General features: G+C 39.7%; 1 protein-coding gene across 1 annotated transcript in view; it reads right to left on the bottom strand.

The window, feature by feature from the left end:
- The window catches only part of ODR4 (odr-4 GPCR localization factor homolog), a 37468-nt gene that overhangs the window by 1905 nt on the left and 12979 nt on the right, over positions 1 to 22584 (bottom strand). The window contains exons 10-13 of the mRNA XM_063426688.1: positions 21700 to 21828; positions 16090 to 16174; positions 12972 to 13169; positions 6452 to 6559 (exon numbers count right to left, since the gene is read on the bottom strand). Of these exons, the coding sequence (XP_063282758.1) occupies positions 6452 to 6559; positions 12972 to 13169; positions 16090 to 16174; positions 21700 to 21828 (520 nt within the window). The remainder of the gene's footprint in view (positions 1 to 6451; positions 6560 to 12971; positions 13170 to 16089; positions 16175 to 21699; positions 21829 to 22584) is intronic.

The raw sequence follows: 22584 nt of genomic DNA, 5'->3' as shown, positions 1-22584 counted from the left end.
AGATAACATTAGTAAAAAAAAATAAAATAATGCAAGTCAATTGTAATGTAAGCATCAGGCTAACTAGGCTAGCGCATGAGAACAAAACTCAGTTAATTTAATTTTTCCCCCATTTGTTTTTTTAAAACCTTAAAAGTAAACAATTTTAAACATAGCTTACAAGTCTTTGCACACTGTGAATTTCATATGAAATATAGTATCCTCTGCAAGTATACAAGTTTTTTTTTGGCTTCTTTCTTGTAGCCAAGGTTCTTAACACATGAAGTCCACTACAGACATTACATGCAGGCTACAATAGGAGCCTGTAGAGTACCTATACTTGGCAGAACTGTAGTTACAGTATCAGTGCATTATCTTGATATGCAGACATAATTTATGCATGCTATCGGGATTCTTATGGTAAAGCACGGTATTTAAGAGAGTACCATAAATTCTCACGCTTTTACTCATCTAATATTTCTGTGAAGGATGAATACATAAACATTTAAAATTATACAGATTTACATTATTCTATTGTGTGTAGATATTCCTAAGAAATCTCACGGTTTAAGTAAATACCATATGTGGCGGAACCAACCTCGCCACTGTGCACTGGAGAAGCCGTTTTTTAACCTCTGTGTGCAAAACGGTCCGTTACAATTGGTGGCCAGCGACGGGATCATTCCCACAGCCCAGAAGGACAGCTACAAGGTAACACCATTCCCTGGATTTACAAATCGAGGGCAACGTTAGTACCCGTACAGCGACCCTATCTACAAAAAAAACAACTTCAGCAGAGCAAGCATGGCGCCCAGCTACACTCAGGAGGAGTTCGACGATATGCTGAAAAGGCTGCTGGCTTTCTTCGGACCCAATCCAGAAGAGAAATACGTACAGAACACAAGGAGAAGAGTGGCAGAGTACCTGCAGTTCAAAGCAGATTTGGCCAAAAAGGAGTTAAAGGGAGCTGAAGGTGCCGTCCTTCCTCCCTAGCGGCAGAGTGAGTCCCAGGGAGCTGAAGGTGCTGTTCTTCCTCCCCAGCGGCAGTGTGTGTTACAGGGAGCCGAGGGTGCCATCCTTCCTCCCCAGCGGCAGTGTGTGTCACAGGGAGCTGAAGGTGTCGTCCTTCCTCCTCAGCGGCAGAGTGAGTCCCAGGGAGCTGAAGGTGCCGTCCTTCCTCCCCAGCGGCAGTGTGTGTCACAGGGAGCTGAAGGTGCCGTCCTTCCTCCCCAGCGGCAGTGTGTGTTACAGGGAGCCGAAGGTGCCGTCCTCCCTCCCTAGCGGCAGAGTGAGTCCCAGGGAGCTGAAGGTGCTGTTCTTCCTCCCCAGCGGCAGTGTGTATCCCAGGGAGCTGAAGGTGCCGTCCTTCCTCCCCAGCGGCAGTGTGTGTCACAGGGAGCTGAAGGTGCCGTCCTTCCTCCCCAGCGGCAGTGTGCGTTACAGGGAGCTGAAGGTGCCGTCCTTCCTCCCCAGCGGCAGTGTGCGTCACAGGGAGCTGAACGTGCCGTCCTTCCTCCCCAGCGGCAGTGTGTGTCACAGGGAGCTGAACGTGCCGTCCTTCCTCCCCAGCGGCAGTGTGCGTTACAGGGAGCTGAAGGTGCCATTCTTCCTCCCCAGCGGCAGTGTGTGTGTCACAGGGGGCTGAAGGTACTGTCCTTCATCCCCAGCAGCAGGAAAAAATATTGAAAGGGGAGACAATCGGTCCCCCCCTCCACCAGCAGAGAAAGTGTCAGGGAGAGGAACCTGCTACCCCCTCTCCCCAGCGGCTGAAAGTGTTCCAGGGAGAGGAATCGGTGACCACCTCTCCCCAGCGGCAGCTTAGTTTTCAACGGGGAGTCCCTATTCTCCCGGATGGGGCAGATGAGGCAGGCGGTCTCGCCCCACAGCAGCAGGACAATATATTGAAAGGTGAGACAGTCTGTCCCCCCCTCCACCAGCAGAGAGAGAGTTAGGGAGAGGAGCTTGTCACCCCCTTCCCCAGCGGCAGCCTAGCCCACCAAGGGGAGATGAGAAGCCCCACACCAGTGCAGATGGGACCGTGGTCTTTGCATATGCCGCACAGGGGCTAGGGATGGTCTGTCCTGCCCTCCAGCAGCAGTACCAGGTCCAGAGTGAGGAGTTTACTACACCATTTCCTCAACTGGGCTCCAACCAGGCTACTCCCATGGTAGCGCTGGCAGCAGGGCAGAGTACCTCTGGTCTCTGCCCACTCAGCAACCCACTGGACCGGAGCACTAGTACCCCCCAGAGCCGAGATGGAACCCCGGGACATGGACAAGCGACCCACAACCCCAGGTGTAGTAACTCTTTATTGTGGGGGGGCTGTACTGCTGATTGTGTTCTGTGGGTGGGTTGCTGGACTAACCAGGGTACTGACCGACAGGAGGTCCGATACCCTGTTAGTCTGATTGGTAAAGGGGAGAAATGTGGCGGAACCAACCTCGCCACCGTGCACTGGAGAAGCCTGGTTGCTCGCCTGCTCCCTTTAGACTATGGCCCTGCAGTTCAAACCTGTTATTTCCCCTGCTGAAAGGTTTATTCGTGCCTCTCTGCCGGGGTGTTCGGTAGATTCAATCTACCGAACAAAGTACCGAACTATGGACCACCTGGGAAATGGAGTGTGCCGTCAATTGACCGCCCAGAAGCTGTGGTTAACCACAGCTTAATTGACAAACGCTGGGTGGCCTTTGTTCGTTTGCCGAACACGTGGCAGCGGCCATTTTAGCTCCCGAATGGCCAGCGGTGTTCAGAGCCCAAACTATGGAACTGAAAACGGACACTTAATTGCGCGAACACTGCTGAGCCTCCAGCATCCTTACCTCTGCATTCGATAGTGGAACCGACTGACTGTTCATTCGGTAGTTTAACCGTATGAACAGCATCACCCCAGATAGCCATGCCATGGACTCTATTCGTGTAACGAAAGACTATGGGAAAGACTTTGGCTCCATGGCGATTGAACTGTATGTATGTGATATGAGCGCCATTCGGTAATAATGTGCGCTCAGATCGAAGCTATCTGGGGATATGTAGGAGGTATATGTTTTATGCGTTAAATGTAACCGTATGTAATTTTATGTCCTTTTGCTAACATGTGGTTAATGGAGTTTTACCTCTGTCCTTGGAGATAATTGGATTACTTCCCAATTATCTCCAGGGCAGAGAGGAGGGATTGTAATGCATTGTGGGATTGTTGAAATGTGTAAGTCTGTGATTGGTTCTTGTATCCTTTGTGTCCCAGTCTCCCATCTGGTCCCCTAGGGGAGTGACCACCAGGTGGGAGACCTGCATAAAAGCCGGGCAGTTAGACCCAGTAATGTAAACAATGACTTTTCAAAGAAAAGGCAGTGTTTACACTACAGCCTAGGAACACCTTTTGTGGCCACTCCTCAGACGGCCAGTAGAGGTGCTTACTGGGGCAGTGCTGCACGGTGTGCAGCACTGACATTCAGCGTCTCCACTCTCTACATGGCGACGCTGAACTTTCCCCATAGAGATGCATTGTTTAATGCATCTCTATGAGGAGCTGCTGATTAGGTAGGGCGGCGTTTGGCTCTACCCGCGCCCTGAATCCTTGGCTGAGATCATCAGAATTGACAATCTGAAAGTATTGTAGTCAATGCATTCCTAAGAGCTTCCCCTGCACATGACCGAGTTTTAAGTTTCTAAAAAACTGTAATGTTAAAGGACCACTATAGGCACCCAGACCAGCTCAATGGTCCCTCTAGTTTTAACCCTGCAGCTGAAAAAAATAGCAGTTTCAGAGAAACTGCTATGTTTACACTGAGGGTTAATCCAGCCTCTAGTGGCTGTCTCACTGACAGCCGCTAGATGCCCTTCCGCGATTCTCACTGTGAAAATCACAGTGAGAAGATGCTGACGTCCATAGGAAAGCATGCGTGTGCGGCTCTTGCCGCGCATGCGCATTCAGAGCTGACGTCGGCAGAGGAAGGAAAGTTGCTGGAACTGGAGAAAGGTAAGTGGCTGAAGGGGCTTTAACCCCTTCAGCCTAGGGGGATGGGGGCCACGAGGGTGGGAGGAGCCTAATGACCCTATAGTGCCAGGAAAACAAGTTTGTTTTCCTGGCACTATAGTGCTCCTTTAACCCCTTAACGCCGTTACGGCGTTCTATGCCGTCGCGGCTTTAAAGGGCTTTAAAGCCGTTGCGGCGGCATAGAACGCCGTAACGGCTGAAGCCCCCAGGAGGTAAGCTATACTTACCTCCGCCGCGATCCTCTTCTGGGGGTCTGCCTGAGAGCCCAGGCAGCCCCCCTCCGGCAAATGAGGCCTCCGGGGGCCATGTGATCGCTCTCAAAGAGCGATCACATGGCCCCCTATAGCTGGCTATGGATCTGCCAGCAGGGGGACTGTCTAAAATATTAGAGAGTCCCCCTGCTGGTAGGTAGTGTAAAAAAAAAAAATTAAATACACATGTTAAAATAAAATACAAGTATTTATATATATATAATATATATATATTATATATATAATATATATATACATATTATATATATGCAACGTCATACGTAATGTATTTTAATATTAATATTAGTATATATATTAGTATTAAAATACACTTAGAATGACGTTACATATATAATATGTATATATATATAATAGATCTACATATATATATTATATATACGTATAATTACAATAATAAATAAATAAAATAATAAAATAAATAAATAAAATATTGAAACAAAATGTAAAATAAATTATATATTCATATGTAATTTCATTCTAACTGTATTTTGTTATTAATATATATATATTGGAAACAGAATACACTTAGAATGACATTCTATATATATATCTATCTATATATAAAATACAAATAACCGCAAATATATATAGATAGATAAATACATATAATTACATGAAAGATTACATTAGTATACACGTAGAATTTAAATACCTATAAATGCATATATATTAAAATTCTACGTGTATATTTAAGTAATTTTTTAACATAATTATGTCATTTAATTAATTAAAATTTGATTGACATGCCTGACAACACAGGGAGAAAGTGCAGAGAATTTAATTCGCAAGCACTATATTTGACCCTGTAACTCTCCAAGACACCATAAAACCTGTATATAGGGGGTACTGTTTTACTCGGGAGACTTCGCTGAACTCAAATATTAGTGTTTCAAACTGGTAAATTGTATTACAACGATGATATTTTAAGTAAAAGTGAAGTTTTTTGCATTTTTTACAAACAAACGGCACTTTTATGGACTATATTATTGTTGTAATATGTTTTACTGTTTTAAAACACTAATATTTGTGTTTAGTGAAGTCTCCCAAGAATAACAGTACCCCCCATGTACAGGTTTTATGGTGTTTTGGAAAGTTAGAGAGTCACATATAAGGCTCGCATTTCATTTTTTTGACATTGAAATTTGCCAGATTGGTTATGTTGCCTTTGAGACCGTATGGTAGCCCAGGAATAAGAATTACCCCCATGATGGCATACCATTTGCAAAAGTAGACAACCCAAGGTATTGCAAATGGGGTATGTCCAGTCATTTTTAGTAGCCACTTAGTCACAAACACTGGCCAAATATTAGTTTTTTGCTTTTTTCACACAGAAACAAATATGAACGCTAACTTTGGCCAGTGTTTGTGACTAAGTGGCTACTAAAAAAGACTAAACATACCCCACGTTCAATACCTTGGGTTGTCTACTTTTTCAAATGGTATGCCATTATGGGGGTAATTCTCATTCCTGGGCTACCACACCGTCTCAAAGGTAACATTACTAATCTGGCAAATTTCAATTTGAAAATGGAACGTTCTATATTTGACCCTGTAACTTTCCAAAACACCATAAAACCTGTTAATGGGGGGTACTGTTGTACTCGTGAGACATCGCTGATTACAAATATGTGCATTTTGTTGCAGTAAAACCTAACAGTATTATGACATTTACAGCTAAAATGTGAGGCGGAACTACAAATTAAAAAAAAAAATTCTAATTTCTTACAGTTTTTTTTTTATTTTATTCATAATAAATTGTTTCATATATAAATATTTTATATGAAATGAAAGCCCTGTTTCTCCTGAACAAAATGATATATAATAAGTGTGGGTGCATTTAATATGAAAGAGGTGAATTACGGTTGAACAGACATATAGCGCAAATTCCAGTTTTTGTTTACGTTTTGTTTTGATCAGAACGTGCACTATTGACTCCGTCCTGAAGGGGTTAAGATGAAGTTGTCTGACTGACTATAGTGCCACTATAAACTAATCGACTTGCCCCCTTTCAATTTGGTTTTAGCTAATCAGTCACTTTAAAAAGGGGTTCTGTGCATGTCAAATCAATTCATTGTTGAACGAATAGCTTTAAGGCAGAGTGCAACAAATACACATGTCTATTACAAGACTTTAATCTGAAAACATTCCACCTTTGAGCACTAGTTTCCAAATCAGTCGGGCAACAATAAATACATGAAAATTCTACCTAGATTCTGTTGAAGTTTCGAAGATGTCACGTTCTTATTCAATGCCTTTAGTTGACTTTCTTTTAGAGGATCTAGGTGACATGAAACATCTGGGTCTTGGTTCTCATCTGCAATGGAAACAAATGAACAATCTGTAAATTAACACCATTTTAAGAAATATATAGTTTTTGTAAAACATGTCTATTTAATGTATGAACATCATGTAATAGGAGTTTACAACTTCTCTAGTTTTATATTATTTGAAATATACATGCACGGTTAGGGAAAGCATGTCAATTAGTTAACTCATTCAATGCTGTATGGCCAGGATAAGCACATGTACAGCACTGCCGAAGAACATTCCAATTGTGCATATTGTGTATTTCTACATTTTTCTAGATGACTGAGAGCAAAAGTGTGTCACCAAGCAATCGCAGATCAGCAAAATAATAATAATAATAATAATAATAATAATAATAAAGTGGAGGCAAATAAGTTCTTTACTGACCTCTGCTGATTTATTCACCTTGGCAAATACTGCAAACGCTTTCACAGGGGTGATAGAACAAGGAATTGGCCCTGCTCTGAAAGTGTCAATTACTCTTTAATATCATAAGAGGAATTCTGTAGTTCAGTCTAACCTTCGGCCATGCCCATAAACAAAAAAATAAGATTACAATGTAGGTCAGAAAAACACAAACTTCTTATCTTGAAATCTGGGGTGCGGGGGATTGAATTAATGAAAACTAACATTATTTTATAAAGAATTAATGTTATGCTAACTTAAAGGGAAACTTTCACTTCTCTGGAATTTACACCGCAATTAACTAAAACATTGGAATTCAACCCTAATTCGTGTTAACCTTTTTTCATGAGATGCTTTGTTTTCTTTTAAAATTCTACCAAACATTTAGCAAATGACATCATAAACCAGTCCAGACTAGGCAAAGCCAAGGAAAAAATGCAAATGAACATTAACAATGTTTCATTTCTCATCTCTCCTGTATGCTTTCCCTTTCATTGTCGGACACGAGGAGATGCTTAAGTCAACTCCATTTCCTTTGTCAAGAAGAGAGTATTATGGGAAAACGTTCGTTGACCACAGGAAATGGAACAGACTTAAGCTCCTCCTTGTGTCAGAGAATGTCAGGCGTAGGAAAAATACATAAGACAAAGTAGTCCCTACTTTGTCTTCCGTTTAAAGAAAATTAGATCAGAAATAAAAATTACAAAAAGAACAGATTGTGAGAGAGGAAGAAAAAAGAAAACAATAGGAGAAAGGTAAGTTTCCATTTTAAATTGACAAATTTAATTTGATACAAATGCATATTTGTTAAACACAACAAATCCTGGCAAGTGACACTTATATTGTGTAGAGAACAATTAAAGGAGAACAAAGTAAAATTGAGGGGACATAGGTTGGGCTTATTAAAAAATAATTTGCGGCAACAGAAAAAAAATAAAAAAATAAACAGGCTTTGTGTAATTATTAAATGGAAAGATAACCAAATAAAGCGTATTCACTAAACACAGGCTTGTGGTGAAAAGAAAACAAAATTCAGGCTAAAATAGATGATCTGCAAAATTCTCCAACTTTAATCTATAGTCATAGCATGGCTACTTTAGTGTGAATTTGGCAGTGCAAGTTCTAATCACTACAATGAGGTGTTGATTGCATAATTCCCAATGTGTCATTGAAAAACAATTAGAAAAAATAGCTACAAACAGAATACCATAGCAGGAAATATAAGAGAGCCTCGTGATGTTCTTTACACGGCTTGTTTTAAAGTGCCGCATTCTTTACATAATTATTTGGGGGGGAAACACATTTATTTAAAACAGAACAAGAAACAGAGCAGTTAACTTTTCCACATTAAAAACAAAGATTACTTTATTGAGTAAATATGACGAAGGAAGAAAAGCTACGTTTTCACCAGCTGGTTTTCATGATTGCATAAAAGCATGGTGATTTTATACACATGACAAAAATAGTTATTCTTGCAAAAACCATATTGATCTACTGAATTGACTCGCACGGGGAATTCTGGCCTCTAGACTAATCCTAGCAATATATCGGTAATGCAAACAGGATGCGGCTTTTTAAAAATATTAAAACAAGCAGTGGGCAGGAGGGATTCTTCTGCAGACATAGTCACGAAATATCCAGAGTCTTTTAAATATACTGTTGACTTATAATGAAAAAGATTAATGTGCCACTAGAAAGGTCATTAGTGCACCAGCTAATACGTTATTAACACTTTGTAATAAAAGATATTTCAGCCACAGTTAAATGAACACTATAGGCACCTAAACAACTTTAGCTTAATGAAGCAGTTTTATTGTATAGATCATGCCTCTCAGGTTTTACTGCTCAATTCACTGCCATTTAGGAGTTAAATCACTTTGTTTCTGTTTATGCAGCCCTTGCCATACCTCCCCTGACTATGATTGACACAGCCTGCATGAAAAAAAAAACTGGTTTCATTTTTAACCAGATATAATTTACCTTAAAAATTTTATATCTTGCTTTGTAAATTGAACTTTAATCACATACAGGAGGCTCTTGCAGGGTCTAGCAAGCCATTAACATTGCAGGGGATAAGGAAATCTAAATTAAACAGAACTTGCAATAAAGAAAGGATAAAGTTTAGCTGACTCTTTACAGGAAGTGTTTAGGAAGGTTGTGCAAGTCACATGCAGAGAGGTGTGACTAGGGTTCATAAACAAAATGATTTAACTCCTAAATGGCAGAGAATTGAGCAGTGAGGCTGCAGGGGCATGTACTATACACCAAAACTGCTTCATTAAGCTAAAGTTGTTTTGGTGACTATAGTGTCTATTTAATGTAATATAGAGCTATATTGCCTATCTGATTACAGTAGTCAAATTTCGATTTGACTTCTAACCTGAGGCCAGCCTCTTTTCAGCAGCCAGTAGAGCCAGACATTTCAGCTTAGGAACTTCTGTTAGGTCTCCTGAGCTATACCCTGTACCACTAGCCTTGGCTCAGTAATGAAATGTCCGGCCAAAGTGGAGTCAGGGAGCAGTGCCGGAGGACCCCAAGTAAGAAGTCAAACCATTCCAAAAAATGGTTTGACTTCTAACAATGGGAGGCAAGGTAGTGGTTGTGGTGCTTGTTTTAAGATTAGGAGGCTTAGAATTTTATGAGCAGTTGCCTTGGTTTGGGAATTCAGGGGAACTGAAATAACTGAAGTCAATTCCATTGAAATTCAGCAGTTCGTGAGTTATAAAGTTATAAAGAGATTCACCTGATTTCAACATACATCTGAACTGCAGCGGAACAGAAGTGCAAATTCAGTTGAAATGATCGACTGCTGTTTGTTTTTTTCCTATTGTTGGGAAGTAAAACAGCATGTTCTGTGCCATATGTATGAATAGCACTCCTGAGCTGTAGATGGCGCTGTTTAGTTCGGGTTACTGTTTTATCTGCCTGTGAACTTGTTAGTTTACTCACAGGAAGTCCTGTTGTGCTCTCTCCATCTCCTCCCTTTTTTATTCTCCGTATTAGCTGCTGTTTTCAAGCAACATTTGTGTTCTAATTGGCATTCTCACAAGCTTCCAGTGTCCTTTCCAGATATATAACTAGCTCCACTACATATGTCCAATAGCAGAAAATGAAAAAATTCTTAACAATGATTGACAGAAAATCATGATGGAGGCGCCTAGTTCCAGGATATATGTGTTGTTTTCTACATCCAGAGAGACACTCTAGGCACTGTAACTGCTTCATCTCATTAAAGTGGTTATATGTATGCAGTCCCCATAGCGCTGTCCTTCCATTCAGCATTAAACCGTTTTTTTAATGATTTAATGAGATGAAGTGGTTATAGTGTCTACGGTGTCTCTCTCATTGTATTCTGGCAAGTGACAATCTTCAAATGTAATCACTATATAATATAGAATGCACACTAACACTCACTGATAATAAATATAAACCTTTACTAAGTATGCAAAAAGAGAATAGTTTTACATATTATTCAAAATAGGAACAGAGTAACAGTACAAGGCAAATTGCACTCAAAATAATATATCCAAACCTTACAATAATATATCCAAACCTTAGAAGAAAAGACTAACAAAAAGGAAAATTAACTTCCGACAATGCCTGGTATGCATCGTTGTGGACATTGCATTAATTGTAATGGAGTAATTACAGGGGATTACTTCACGCATCCAAGAACGGGTAGGATATATTTTATTAATGATTATTGCAATTGTCAGTCCAAATTTGTGGTCTTTATACTTAAATGCCCGTGTGGGTTGGTATATGTGGGTGAGACCTTTACCTTTACCACCAGGGATCATAAAAGCTATAATAGTACTAACAAGTTGCAATACACGGTGGCCCGACATTTTGCGCAACAAAAACATGCGATATCCCAACTGCAGTACATGGTATTGCAAGTAGTCAAACCCCCTAAAAGGAGAGGTTCCAGAATAACCTTAGAAACAACGAGAACTACACTGGATTTTTGAGTTACAGACATTGTATCCTAGAGGTCTTAATGAAGAGAAGGATGTATCTCCTTTTTTGTGAAGTTTTTAGTAATGGCAATGATTCTGCCTGCATATGGACTGTATCTTTATTTTAATATATATTTTTCCTTTTTTAGATCTTGATGATATGGAAATTGTTTGGACGGAGGGTTAGAATTGCTGATGTTATATATGCGTGATGATGTATTACATTTGGTGTGACATTATTGAAGATTTGACTTCTATCTATACATGTCTTTATAGTATACAATATATAATGCTCATACTGTATGTATTGAGATCCAGGTTAATGTTGGAGCATATGAGTTTTTTGGGGAAGTATACTTCAAATAGTGGACCAGGATTAGAGGGGCTTTTTGCCATAAATAGTCCATTTTAGTTTGGTCAATAGTTGAGTATTTCACAGATGTGATAATAGTACAGCTTTTTATGCATTATGCATTTATGCTACATATAAGTGAATACGATTTTTTTGGTTATATCTATGTAAACTTTGTATAAATAAGAATGCATGCTATGTATTATATTGTGAATTCCATACTATTGTAACCATTGTCACTATACTTAATTGTATAATTAAATGAATTGTTCTATGATATAATGTTATAAATGTCCTAACTGCAATAACTATAGCACTGGGTGTTATCTAATAAATTATATTTTACACTTGGTTATGGTGATTGTTTTCTTATTGTGATTTTTGCTTATATTATGTGGTGGTGGTGGTGGTGGTGGTGGTATCTGTGTGTTGTTGGTTACACTGTTTACTATTAGGTGCATCCAACATCACACATTTTTTGGTTTGTAGCCCTTAACAGATTGCTACCCTCTCCTCCATTTATTCATTCTATTGGAGTTGTTTTCGAGCAATATTTTCATTCATTTTGGCTATGTCTAAGTGCCAGTTCTGGAGTGTGGGCAGAGCCATCTAGCAAGATGGCGCGGTATACACACCCGTGTATATGACACATTAGCAGTGGTTATTTTTACGAAATGCGCACGCGTGTTTAGAAGGCGTACGCAAGTGCGAGTTGACGGCTTGCGCATGCGCACTACCGCGGGTAGGTGCGATGCCAATAAACAGAATGGCGGTGTGAGGTTACACCCTGTATAATACGCATGCGTGGGGATAATGAGTTCAGACGAGGGAGAGGACATGCATCGCATATTTCATTATTTCAAGGTATATGATATTGTGCTTTTATTTGTTTGTGCATATATATTATTATGTATAGTGTGCTGTATCTATTGAATTATCAGCACCCGAGGTGATGATGTCACTTCCGGAGTTGGTGGTAATTACATGCTGATGTCCATCAGCTGTATGGGGCTTTATAAGCAGACACATGAGGACACAGATAAAGGTATCCTTGATAAAGGATGCCAGTTGGTGCCGGAACGTTGGGGGTAGTTGGTGACTTGGGTCTCTGCCTTGAGGCTTGTAAGGTTTGGATATATTATTTTGAGTGCAATTTGCCTTGTACTGTTACTCTGTTCCTATTTTGTATAATATGTAAAAATATTCTCTTTTTGCATACTTATTAAAGGTTTATATTTAATATCAGTGAGTGTTATAGTGTGCATTCTATATTATATAGTGATTATAGTGTTTAAGCACTTGAGGGAGTGCTTGTGTGGTTTGCACCTGGCTTATATTGATCATTTAATAGTAATTTTGCCAACTTAGCTATAGCTTTTGGCTGGGCTATTTCCACTAGAATTTTTAATTTTATTTTTTTAATAGATGTTTGTTCATCTGAGCACATATGCACATGGAAGAAATATCGAAGAATGCTTGTGCTCATACAATATGTCTCTGTAAATGCCCTGTGAACGTTGAAGTCATCCTGAACTTGTAAGTAGCTGAAAGTTCAGCTACTTTGGCATTTAATTTGAAATTCAAATTTAATTCTCAACTATTCTGACTTTAACACCTACGTCACTGTCATAGAAAAACGTTAGAAGACCCTAATTATTTCACTAATAAATATGCTAAGGCCATTATAATAGGACTTTACATACCAGCTTTGATTACGCTGCCTTTCTCCTCTGCAAAATGGATGCCATCAAACCGCACATCTTGGTCCAATATCTCAGCAAAACGATTCTGCAAATCTTCAGCAGATTCATCTCCAAATACATAATCACAAAGCATTACACTGGAGCCATGTATAGGAACAAACACTCGTTGTGGAAGTGGAGTGGTTGTCTTTTCAGATTCTAGAACAAAAGGATGACAAGTCAGCAAACAAACACATTTCTCACTAAAGAGAATAACTACATCAGTGTATAAGGATCACAGGACCTGGGTGTGATATTATGTCCCCCTATTTATTAGCTCTCAACATCACATCTGTTTGGGATGCCATGCGGGACAAACGGTCATCACAGAGAGTATAACACTGTGGACGATTTATGAAAGTGTTCTTTAAAAAGCAACATCACCAATGCAACCTGTCTGCCCCATTTCATACTTTGCTCCACTGTTCAGAACAGAACACCTTATAAAAGTCCCTCTGTTTCAAACGGTCACATAACCTTTCCCACTCACAGACCGTGACACTAACTTTTCCTCCACTTGCATTTATTGCCCCTGTAATGAATGGCCCCCTGTCTATAACTCTCCCTGTCAGGTAGATTTCTTTACATCACCGGGACTGATCTAAGGTTTAAAACATGGGCCTGTGAAATAGGGAAAAGGATGTTGAACCGATCTGATTTTTAGTTTTGCACAGTTGTGGGAGGCCAATTGAAAAGTACTAAATATATTAATATGCGTTATAACATTTTGTTTGAAAAGAACATCCAGAGGATTTTGAACAGACAACTATGGCCTGTGGCTAACAAACAATTGTTGGATTTCTAGTACAGTAACATTTAGTGGTCAGCTTGGAAATGTATTCGCATGTGGGCACAAAATGACTCAGAATTGACCTACCGTATATACTCGAGTATAAGCCGAGTTTTTCAGCCCATTTTTTGGGCTGAAAAACCCCAACTCGGCTTATACTCGAGTCAAGGTCTGTATTATGGCAATTTGCATTGCCATAATACAGACTGGGGGAGAGGGGGGCTGGCAGAGCCTCTCCTCTCCTGCAGAGCCTCTGTACCTCTCCTGCAGCTCCTGTCAGCTCTCTCCTCCTCCGCGCCGTCCGTTCAGCACCTCGGTCAGCTCCCAGTGTAAATCTCGCGAGAGCCGCGGCTCTCGCGAGACTTACACTGGGAGCTGACAGAGGGAGCTGCATGGACGGCGCAGAGAGCTGACAGGAGCTGCAGAACAGGTAAGTTACAGTTCTGCCAGCCCCCCTCTCCCCCCCACTGAACTACCACTGGACCACCAGGGAAGGAGAGCCCCCCTCCCTGCCATGTATCAAGCAGGGAGGGGGGACGAAAAATAAATAAAAATATAAAAAAGAAATAATAATAAAAAATAATAATAATAATAATAAAAAAATAATAATAAAAAAAAGGGGGTATAAGGACCACTGTGGGAGGGAGGGGGGGTATAATGACCACTATGGGAGGGAGGGGGTGGGATAAGGACCACTATGGGAGGGAGGGGGGGTATAAGGACCGCTATGGGAGGGAGGGGGGGGGATAAGGACCACTATGGGAGGGAGGGGGGGAGAAAAGGAACACTATGGGAGGGAGGGGGGGGAATAAGGACCACTATGGAAGGGAGGGGGGGATAAGGACCACTAGGGGAGGGGAGGGGGAAGTAAGGACCACTAGGGGAGGGGAGGGTAAGGACCACTAGGGGAGGGGTGAGTCAGGACCACTGGGGGAGGGGGGTGAAGGAACACGGGGGTGGGGAGGTAAGGACCACTGAGGGAGGAGGAGGGGAGGTCAGGACATATGGGGGGGGGGCAAATATCCTTGCACCGGCCCTGCACACACTGCATTCATACACACACTGCATTCATACACACACTGCACTCATACACACACACACTGCACTCATACACACTGCACTCATACACACACACGCTGCACTCATACACACACACGCTGCACTCATACACACACTGCACTCATACACACACGCTGCACTCATACGCACACACTGCATTCATTATACACACACTGTAAATAAATATTCAATTAATATATTTTTTTTAGGATCTAATTTTATTTAGAAATTTACCAGTAGCTGCTGCATTTCCCACCCTAGTCTTATACTCGAGTCAATAAGTTTTCCCAGTTTTTGGGGGAAAAATTAGGGGCCTCGGCTTATATTCGGGTCGGCTTATACTCGAGTATATACGGTAATTTTTTTGTGACTTTTTCCTCAGGTGAGTTGGAGAAGAGCACCAGAGAAAACACTTGTGGCAGTGAGACACGGATTGCTAAATAGGACTTTCCCAGCAGATAATCACTTCATCATCATCTCGTACCTCTTGAATGGGACAAGACAAGAATAGTATTTAGGTTCCATTCTGCCCCTGTGGGTATAATAAGTCTGATATGCAAAGGGTATAGGTCCCTTCTGTAATGGTAGAAGTGAACATTAATTTCAGACAGACCAAATTAAAATTAATCAAAGATACACTTCAGTTAGTTCTCTTTTTTGTGTATTTTACTCTCTGCATATAGTATCTGATGCAAAAGTATTTAATGCGAGTCATTGTGTACTTCCACAGACACACGTACATTTGGGAGTAAAAAATATGCTTTTCTAAATTTATGGTGAATGCAAAACACGTGTGGGTCTTTATAAACAGTTTATATGTCAACTCCTCTGCTTGCTTAGTAATCTTTAGTCTCATGTAATATTTCAACTGTCTATTATATCAACAGTGTGTGTGGGCCAAGCAAAGCTCAAAGCAAGAACAGCCAGCAGGTATACATAACCCAGCTGTTGCAGAACAAGAACCCCCATGATGCCTTGCGGGCAACTGAGAAAGCATCAAGGAAACTGTAGTTCCACAATAGCTGGGGGTTCACCTAACTACCCCCTGGCTAAAGTCCTTAAACATAAACAAGCTGTCATCAAGGCTTGTGATATAATTTAATTAAAGTCACACTAAACACGCTAGTTCCACATAATCTTTCCTATGAAATAGCGTGATATATTATACTCTGTTTTCCATACTATAATTTGACCCTATACATATTCTTGTCCTTTTTATGAAATGATTACCATTTTGTGGTCCATTGAGGATGATGTCTTCAAATAATATTTCACAGCGGTCGGCGATGGTGTTAAGAATATCTCTTTTTAAAGCCTTGGAGGAAAAAAAAAGATGGTGTTTTGACTTTTCTTTCCCCCTTCTTTTTAAACGCTTGATTTTAATCATACAGTATGTCAAACGAAGATTGTACAACCCTTAAATGATGTAACCTCCATCCCATTATGTGTAATGTCTAGTTTAGGTGCATGAGTTCCGAGTTATTGGTCTGTAAAATCTAGGGTGTTGGTTATATCTACGGGCTTTGGTTGCGGAATTATAAATGTGAGCCGACATAGACATAGCCGACATAGACAAGTTAAATCTCTGAATCCCTCACTTGCTTCAGCTGATACCATGAGTAACTTTTTGCCAGTATCATTTTTCACTTTACAGTTTTGTCAAACTAAAATATGTGTTTATAATAAGAAATAAAAAAGGATTGCTTTTATTTAAAAACATTTTTTTTTTTAAATGAAAGATTAGAGATGGACTCTTTTCACACACTTTATTGTGAATATTAATAGCCTGTAGTTTGTGAGAGGCAATTGCTGGTGGACAGCAAGCTCAATCAGGTATTTTGAAGGTTTACTCCAAGTACCATGACAACTTCAGTGATTTGAATGGGTCATGGTGCCTGGAGATTGTATGTGCAGCGTTTCACAATTAAAACGCTCCAGTACAAAGTTTAACCCCGATTAGTCCTGGACCCTTGATATACCTCAGGGAAAAAAATGGATTCCCCCCAAGACAATTTTTATTGTGAATTAAGAGTACGCAATATTCGGTAAGCATAAAATTGACATTAAAAAAGGATGGATAGTATAATGACATTCACTTTTTGGAGCACGATTAGCCATATATAAACAAAACAAATCTGTGTTCAGTCAGACAGTGGTTAGCACAGGGAACTGTCAGAAAAGACAAAACTAGATTCGGTTAGCGAGAACCATGTCTGGACGACATTTTTAAAAGTTAAAAAATCGGTCCAGGCACTCAGGATTCCTGTAGGAAGGCAGGTTTATTGGAACAAAAACTGCAACGTTTCGGCCTGCACAGAGGTCTTTATCAAGCTGTGTAGGTCGAAGCATTGCAGTTTTTGTTCCAATAAACCTACCTTCCTGCAGCAATCCTAAGTGCCTTGACCTAATTTATTTTATCTACTAAACTGTGTTTTGCCTGCACCGGCCCTGATTCCTCAGTTTGAGTGTGATATCCTCGTTTGTGAATTACATTACAAAGTGACAGATGTTTTGCAGTGATGATGTGATATTTCAGGACCCATGAGACCTACATACTTCATTTAGGTGTCAAAACAAAGACAGTAAATAACTCCTTAGAGCAACCCTTCCACCATTTTTCAAAATGGCAGCACTATAATGATGTGTTTTGGCCATCATATTGGTTATTTATTTTAATATTGTTTCAGTTTTTCCATTGCTTCAAAATCATAAACATGAGTGAAGCAGGTGGTAGCAGAGGATCTTTACCTCCTGACAGAGTGTTGCCAATTATACAATCTGTGGACTCCTTCAACAAAGAAAAATGTGTCATATGTCAAACTAATGAAAGAAAAGCTAACATCAGCTGCGGCTGGGCAGAAGAGAGTTTGAGATGCTGCAGAAATACAGTAAGGCGAAGTTCACAAAAGATTGAAACTGATGGGTGAAGAGGATCAAATATTTTATCATTGTAACAAGTGCTACAAGACGTATACAGTGGAAAAAAAGCCAGCGAATTACAACAAAATTCAGTCTGAGAAAGCAAAAACAACCAATTCCAGCGCCCTTCCACTAAGATTAATTGCTACCACTCGTTCACCTCTAACCACTGATCAGAAAGCACCACTCGTTCACCTCTAACCACTGATCAGCGCCCTTCCACTAAGATTAATTGCTACCACTCGTTCACCTCTAACCACTGATCAGAAAGCAGAGGATCTTCACTGTGTTATCTGTGTTTTAGCCAGAACAAGGGTCAAAGGGATTGCCGAAAGAACAAAGTACAAAGTATGTGAGTCTCAAAGGGCAAACAGATTTTTTTTATCGGCAGCTAGTTCCTTCCAAGATTAGGTTTTCGGCCGAGTAGCTGATTTGAACAGCAAAGTGAATTTGTAGCGGATTTTGTGTGCCCACCAGAACTGCATGAGTGCATACATTTGAAAATATGTACAATGATTTCCCAGCAGCAACGTAACAGCCAGACTTCAGTTAAGTTTGCAGTCTATGAAAAAGCAAATTAGGTTTTATAGTCACTCTTGAGTAATACCATTTCAAGTCACAAACTACGCAACAGTATACACAACTCTAAAGAAATTTCCAAAATGTACGTGGTCAGATTGAAGACCAGCCTATCCTGCCAATTTTCTGAGATGAAGATATTTTCCATATTGTAGCTGACATTTTTATGAGCAATCCAGTGTAATGTGATAATCTTTATCCAATGATGGGTATTTTCCAAATGACAAAAGTTGCGTTGCGGTGTGCAGGAAGTTATCTCAGTGGATGTGGCATAGACAATGCTCTTATTGAGGCTGAAATCTTTGGACGCAAAACGGTCCAGTTAGTATTGAGCTGAACTCAAGTTCATTCATTACAAGGTATGTAAAAAAAATAAACGATAACACCATGCAAAGAATGTGTTTAGTAGGTCAAATATATCAGAGATCAACTCTAAATGAGAAAAGTGTTGGTAAGATATGAAGGCCAATAAAGCCTTGAAAATGGGGAGATAGAAACAGACACCTCACACTTTGCTATCAACAGACAAACAAGACTCCTGTCACCAGAACTATGAAAACTTAAAGTAACAATAAATCAATTGTGTACAGAAATAGATAGTTATGAAAACCTCCTTACATATGCACCTCATATATATACATAATAAAATGGATAATTTGCACCAAAATATTCAGAAATAATTTTAACAATGTCTTCTGTAAAGTCAGTTGGATCCACCAAGATAATTATTTGTGTATCGCTGGTTAGTGTACGATTCAAACAAACGGATAGCAATGATCCTCTAGAGAAGGGGTTCTCAACCCAGTCCTCAGGACCCCCTACCAGTCCAAGATTTAGGGATTACCTGGGTGTGTCTAAGGTGTTTAGGGAAAAAAAAAAAAAAAAAGGAAAAACCACCTTAGACTCTCTCAGTTAATCCCTAAGTCCTGGACTGGTAGGGGCTGCATGAGGACTAGGTTGAGAACCCCTGCTCTAGAGCTTTTACATGTCCCACAAAGTCTCTTGTCTAATTGTACCACCTAAACCCAGGTGGCCTCCAGATCAAGATCCAGGTGGAACATAAACACCTCTACTTTGTCAAATGTGTGACGGTCGGAAATGGTTTACCACACATGCATTATGTATTTTTCTACGTCTTTAAAGTCACATTTTTGTTCTGTTTCAGAAAACCCTTTCAGAAACTTCAGGGGTTCGGCAGTTAAAGCTCCGAGCTTTGTTATAATTTTGCTAATAGTGTCTTCACCCGTAAGAATAAATGCCTTGATAAGAACAATTGGAATCTCTAGGTCAAGTTTCTTGCACAGAATATGACGCGGGATTAGGTGTCTTTTCTCACTTGTTCCATATCGTACCCATAACTCGAACAATCCTTGATTTATGAACATTGCAACAAATCTAATCCAAATCCACCAATGTCGTATTCTGTGCATGGACGCAGTAAAAGAGCATTCTACTTGATCAGAAGATGTTTAAATGTGTTTGGATCATGCATATGTAGAGAAAAATGTGTGAATTTGTTTGGAAAGATATTGATGTGTTGGTAAAACCTACGAAATGTCTAAAGCTTCTACCCACAGACATTACACATACATGTACTTGAAAAACCTATGCTTCAAATTATGTCCCTGTTGATATGCTCTTCAGAAATGTGCAACATTATTTATTTATTTATTTATTATTATTTATTAAAAATTCTTAAGAAACGCAGTCTTATTACCCATAGGGTCTCGATGCGCATACCAGCAATAAAACAGACAAAACAATATCCAGCAAACAACAGCATTATAATCACATGCATTTGAACCAGGTTAAAAGTTTCATGTCATCCCATACGCCTGAGCAAATAAAACTGTTTTTAAGCTCCGGCGAAACTTCAGTAGATCATTCTCAAGTCTTAATGTCAGAGGCAGGGAGTTCCAAAATTGCGCTCCCTGAACATCACTCGTTCTCCCTCCGCACTTTTTCTTTTTAAAATTTGGAATCTTCAATAAGGCTAAATCAGCCGATCTCAAGGATCGACTGGGAGTATAGCGTGTGAATTTATCCTTCTTATGCAAATGTACCACAAGTGATTGCCAAAACAAATAAATAAAGTGAACTATGAAAATGTGTCTAAAACAGGAGTGATACACATTGTTGGTTTTTTTCATATTCAGATCATAACATTGTTTGGTGTAAACATTGTTTAGTGTATACATAAAAGGATTAAAAAACATTAAATATTTGTTTCACTTCTATATGTGTCTCTTCTTCCTCTATTATAGCCCCCATTTTAGAAAATGGCAGAAGGGTTACTCTAAGGAGTTATTTTCGGTCTTTATAAGATTAATTGATCCCCAATACCTGTTTTGACACCAAAATGAAGTCTACAGGTTTCGTGGTTCCTGAAATATTACATTATCACTGCAGCACACCTCTGCATGGATCAGCAATGCCTACACCGAGCTAAACTACTTCTCTAATTATCCAAAAATACAAATCAAAAATGCAAAATCTCTGAACAACAATTATTTTACGGAGGTATATCAGGGAGTCGGGATTACACAAACAGATTGCCCTATTAAGAAGGTTCTTGTTGCATCATAAACACTACAGCAGACTGTAGTGGTTATGATATTGGAGTAACCTTTTAACAAGAGCTACTCTTGAAACACTGTAACCATGGAAAGAGATACTAGGAGCATGCTTAGTATTGCATTATCTTTTATGAATAGTCTTTACGTTTGAATACTAAAGCATCCAAATTGCAGAGCACAGTGAATGCACTGTACGCACCATCGGTTCCGCATTAGATTGAAGAACATCACAATAGTACTAGATAAAGCGTGGGTACTATAACCACGTCACCTCAAAGAAGTAGTGATGGTGCCTATAGTATTAACTTCTAGTGATAAACCATTTTGAACAGTTTAAAAGAGAAGTAGTGTCCCCAGACGCCTATCAGCTACCTCTCCTTGGGAGTTTTGCCAATTGCCACTATACACTAAGGAGAGGAATGTACTTATATGTACACATTTAACAATAATTTGATCTTATCTTTCCAGAAATACAAACGTTATTTAGAAAAATAGTAATTTTTATTACTAATTTACCTCAAGAGCAGTGTCTGCATCAACAATAAAACACAATATTTTTGAAAATGTATAATGCTAATTTTGCTAGATGAGCAGAATATGTCGGCTGCATGCAAAAGAAAAGAAATAAAATAAACAAATAAATAAAATAAAAAATATAGGTACAAAATTGTATACAATTTTCTAAACACAACTGAACCCAATCTATTGGTTGTACAGAACTCCCCACTGGCAGGTCTTGTTCATCAAAGTAACCAACTAAAGTTACCTGAAAAGCTTCATTCACTTTTGCTTTGGTGCTCTGGATATAAGCTCTACATTTTACAATGCCTTGAATTGTAAGAGAAGATTTGCAGGTCTGAACAACAGCTGTAGATCTAGTGTTGTTGCCCAATAACTAAAAGGAAAATAATAAAAACAAGAAATGTAAACACAAGGGATTTAAAAGAGCTAAAACATTGTTCCACAGAGATCAGGTGTTTAAGTGTTGTAACATTATGTTTAGTATGAATATAATATGAAATGTCATGTGCTAGAGCAGGCTTTGAATATGTCACGGGACATTCAAACATTATATTGATGTTTTCATTATATTGTGGTTATACTGACATCTTGTGTCAGTAAACAGGAATAGCGAGCACAGACAAAAATGTTTTCTAGCTTTTAAAGGGATCCTATAGTGCTGGAAATACAAACCAGTGCCACCCTCCCTCGGCGCTGAAGAGGTTCAAACCCACCCATAGGAAAGCATTTTTCAATGCTTTCCTATGGGGATCTTATTTGACGCTGGACGTGAGGACGACCAGTGTCAAATAAGTGCGATTTACTTTAGGTGTGATTTACTTTAGTGTAAATCGCAGAAGCGCCTCTAGTGGTTGTCAGGGAGACAGCCACTAGAGGCTGGATTGACCCTGTTGTGTAAACATAGCAGTTTCCCTTCAACTGCTATGTTTTCAGCTGCAGGGTTAAAACTAGGCAGACCTGGCACCCAGACCACTTCATTGAGCTGAAGTGGTCTGGGTGCCAATAGTGGTCCTTTAAAGAACAATTGTCATCAACTTTTAACCATTTATTACATTTAATAAAATAGAGAAAATGTATGACAAACTTACCATAATTTTCTTTTCCTGGGTATTTCTCATGGCAGCATCAC

This window comes from Pelobates fuscus, chromosome 7 (genome assembly GCF_036172605.1).
Source record: "Pelobates fuscus isolate aPelFus1 chromosome 7, aPelFus1.pri, whole genome shotgun sequence".
Taxonomy (NCBI): Eukaryota; Metazoa; Chordata; class Amphibia; order Anura; family Pelobatidae; genus Pelobates; species Pelobates fuscus.
Note: the sequence above shows the minus strand (reverse complement) of the source record. Positions and strands in the feature narration are given on the sequence as shown.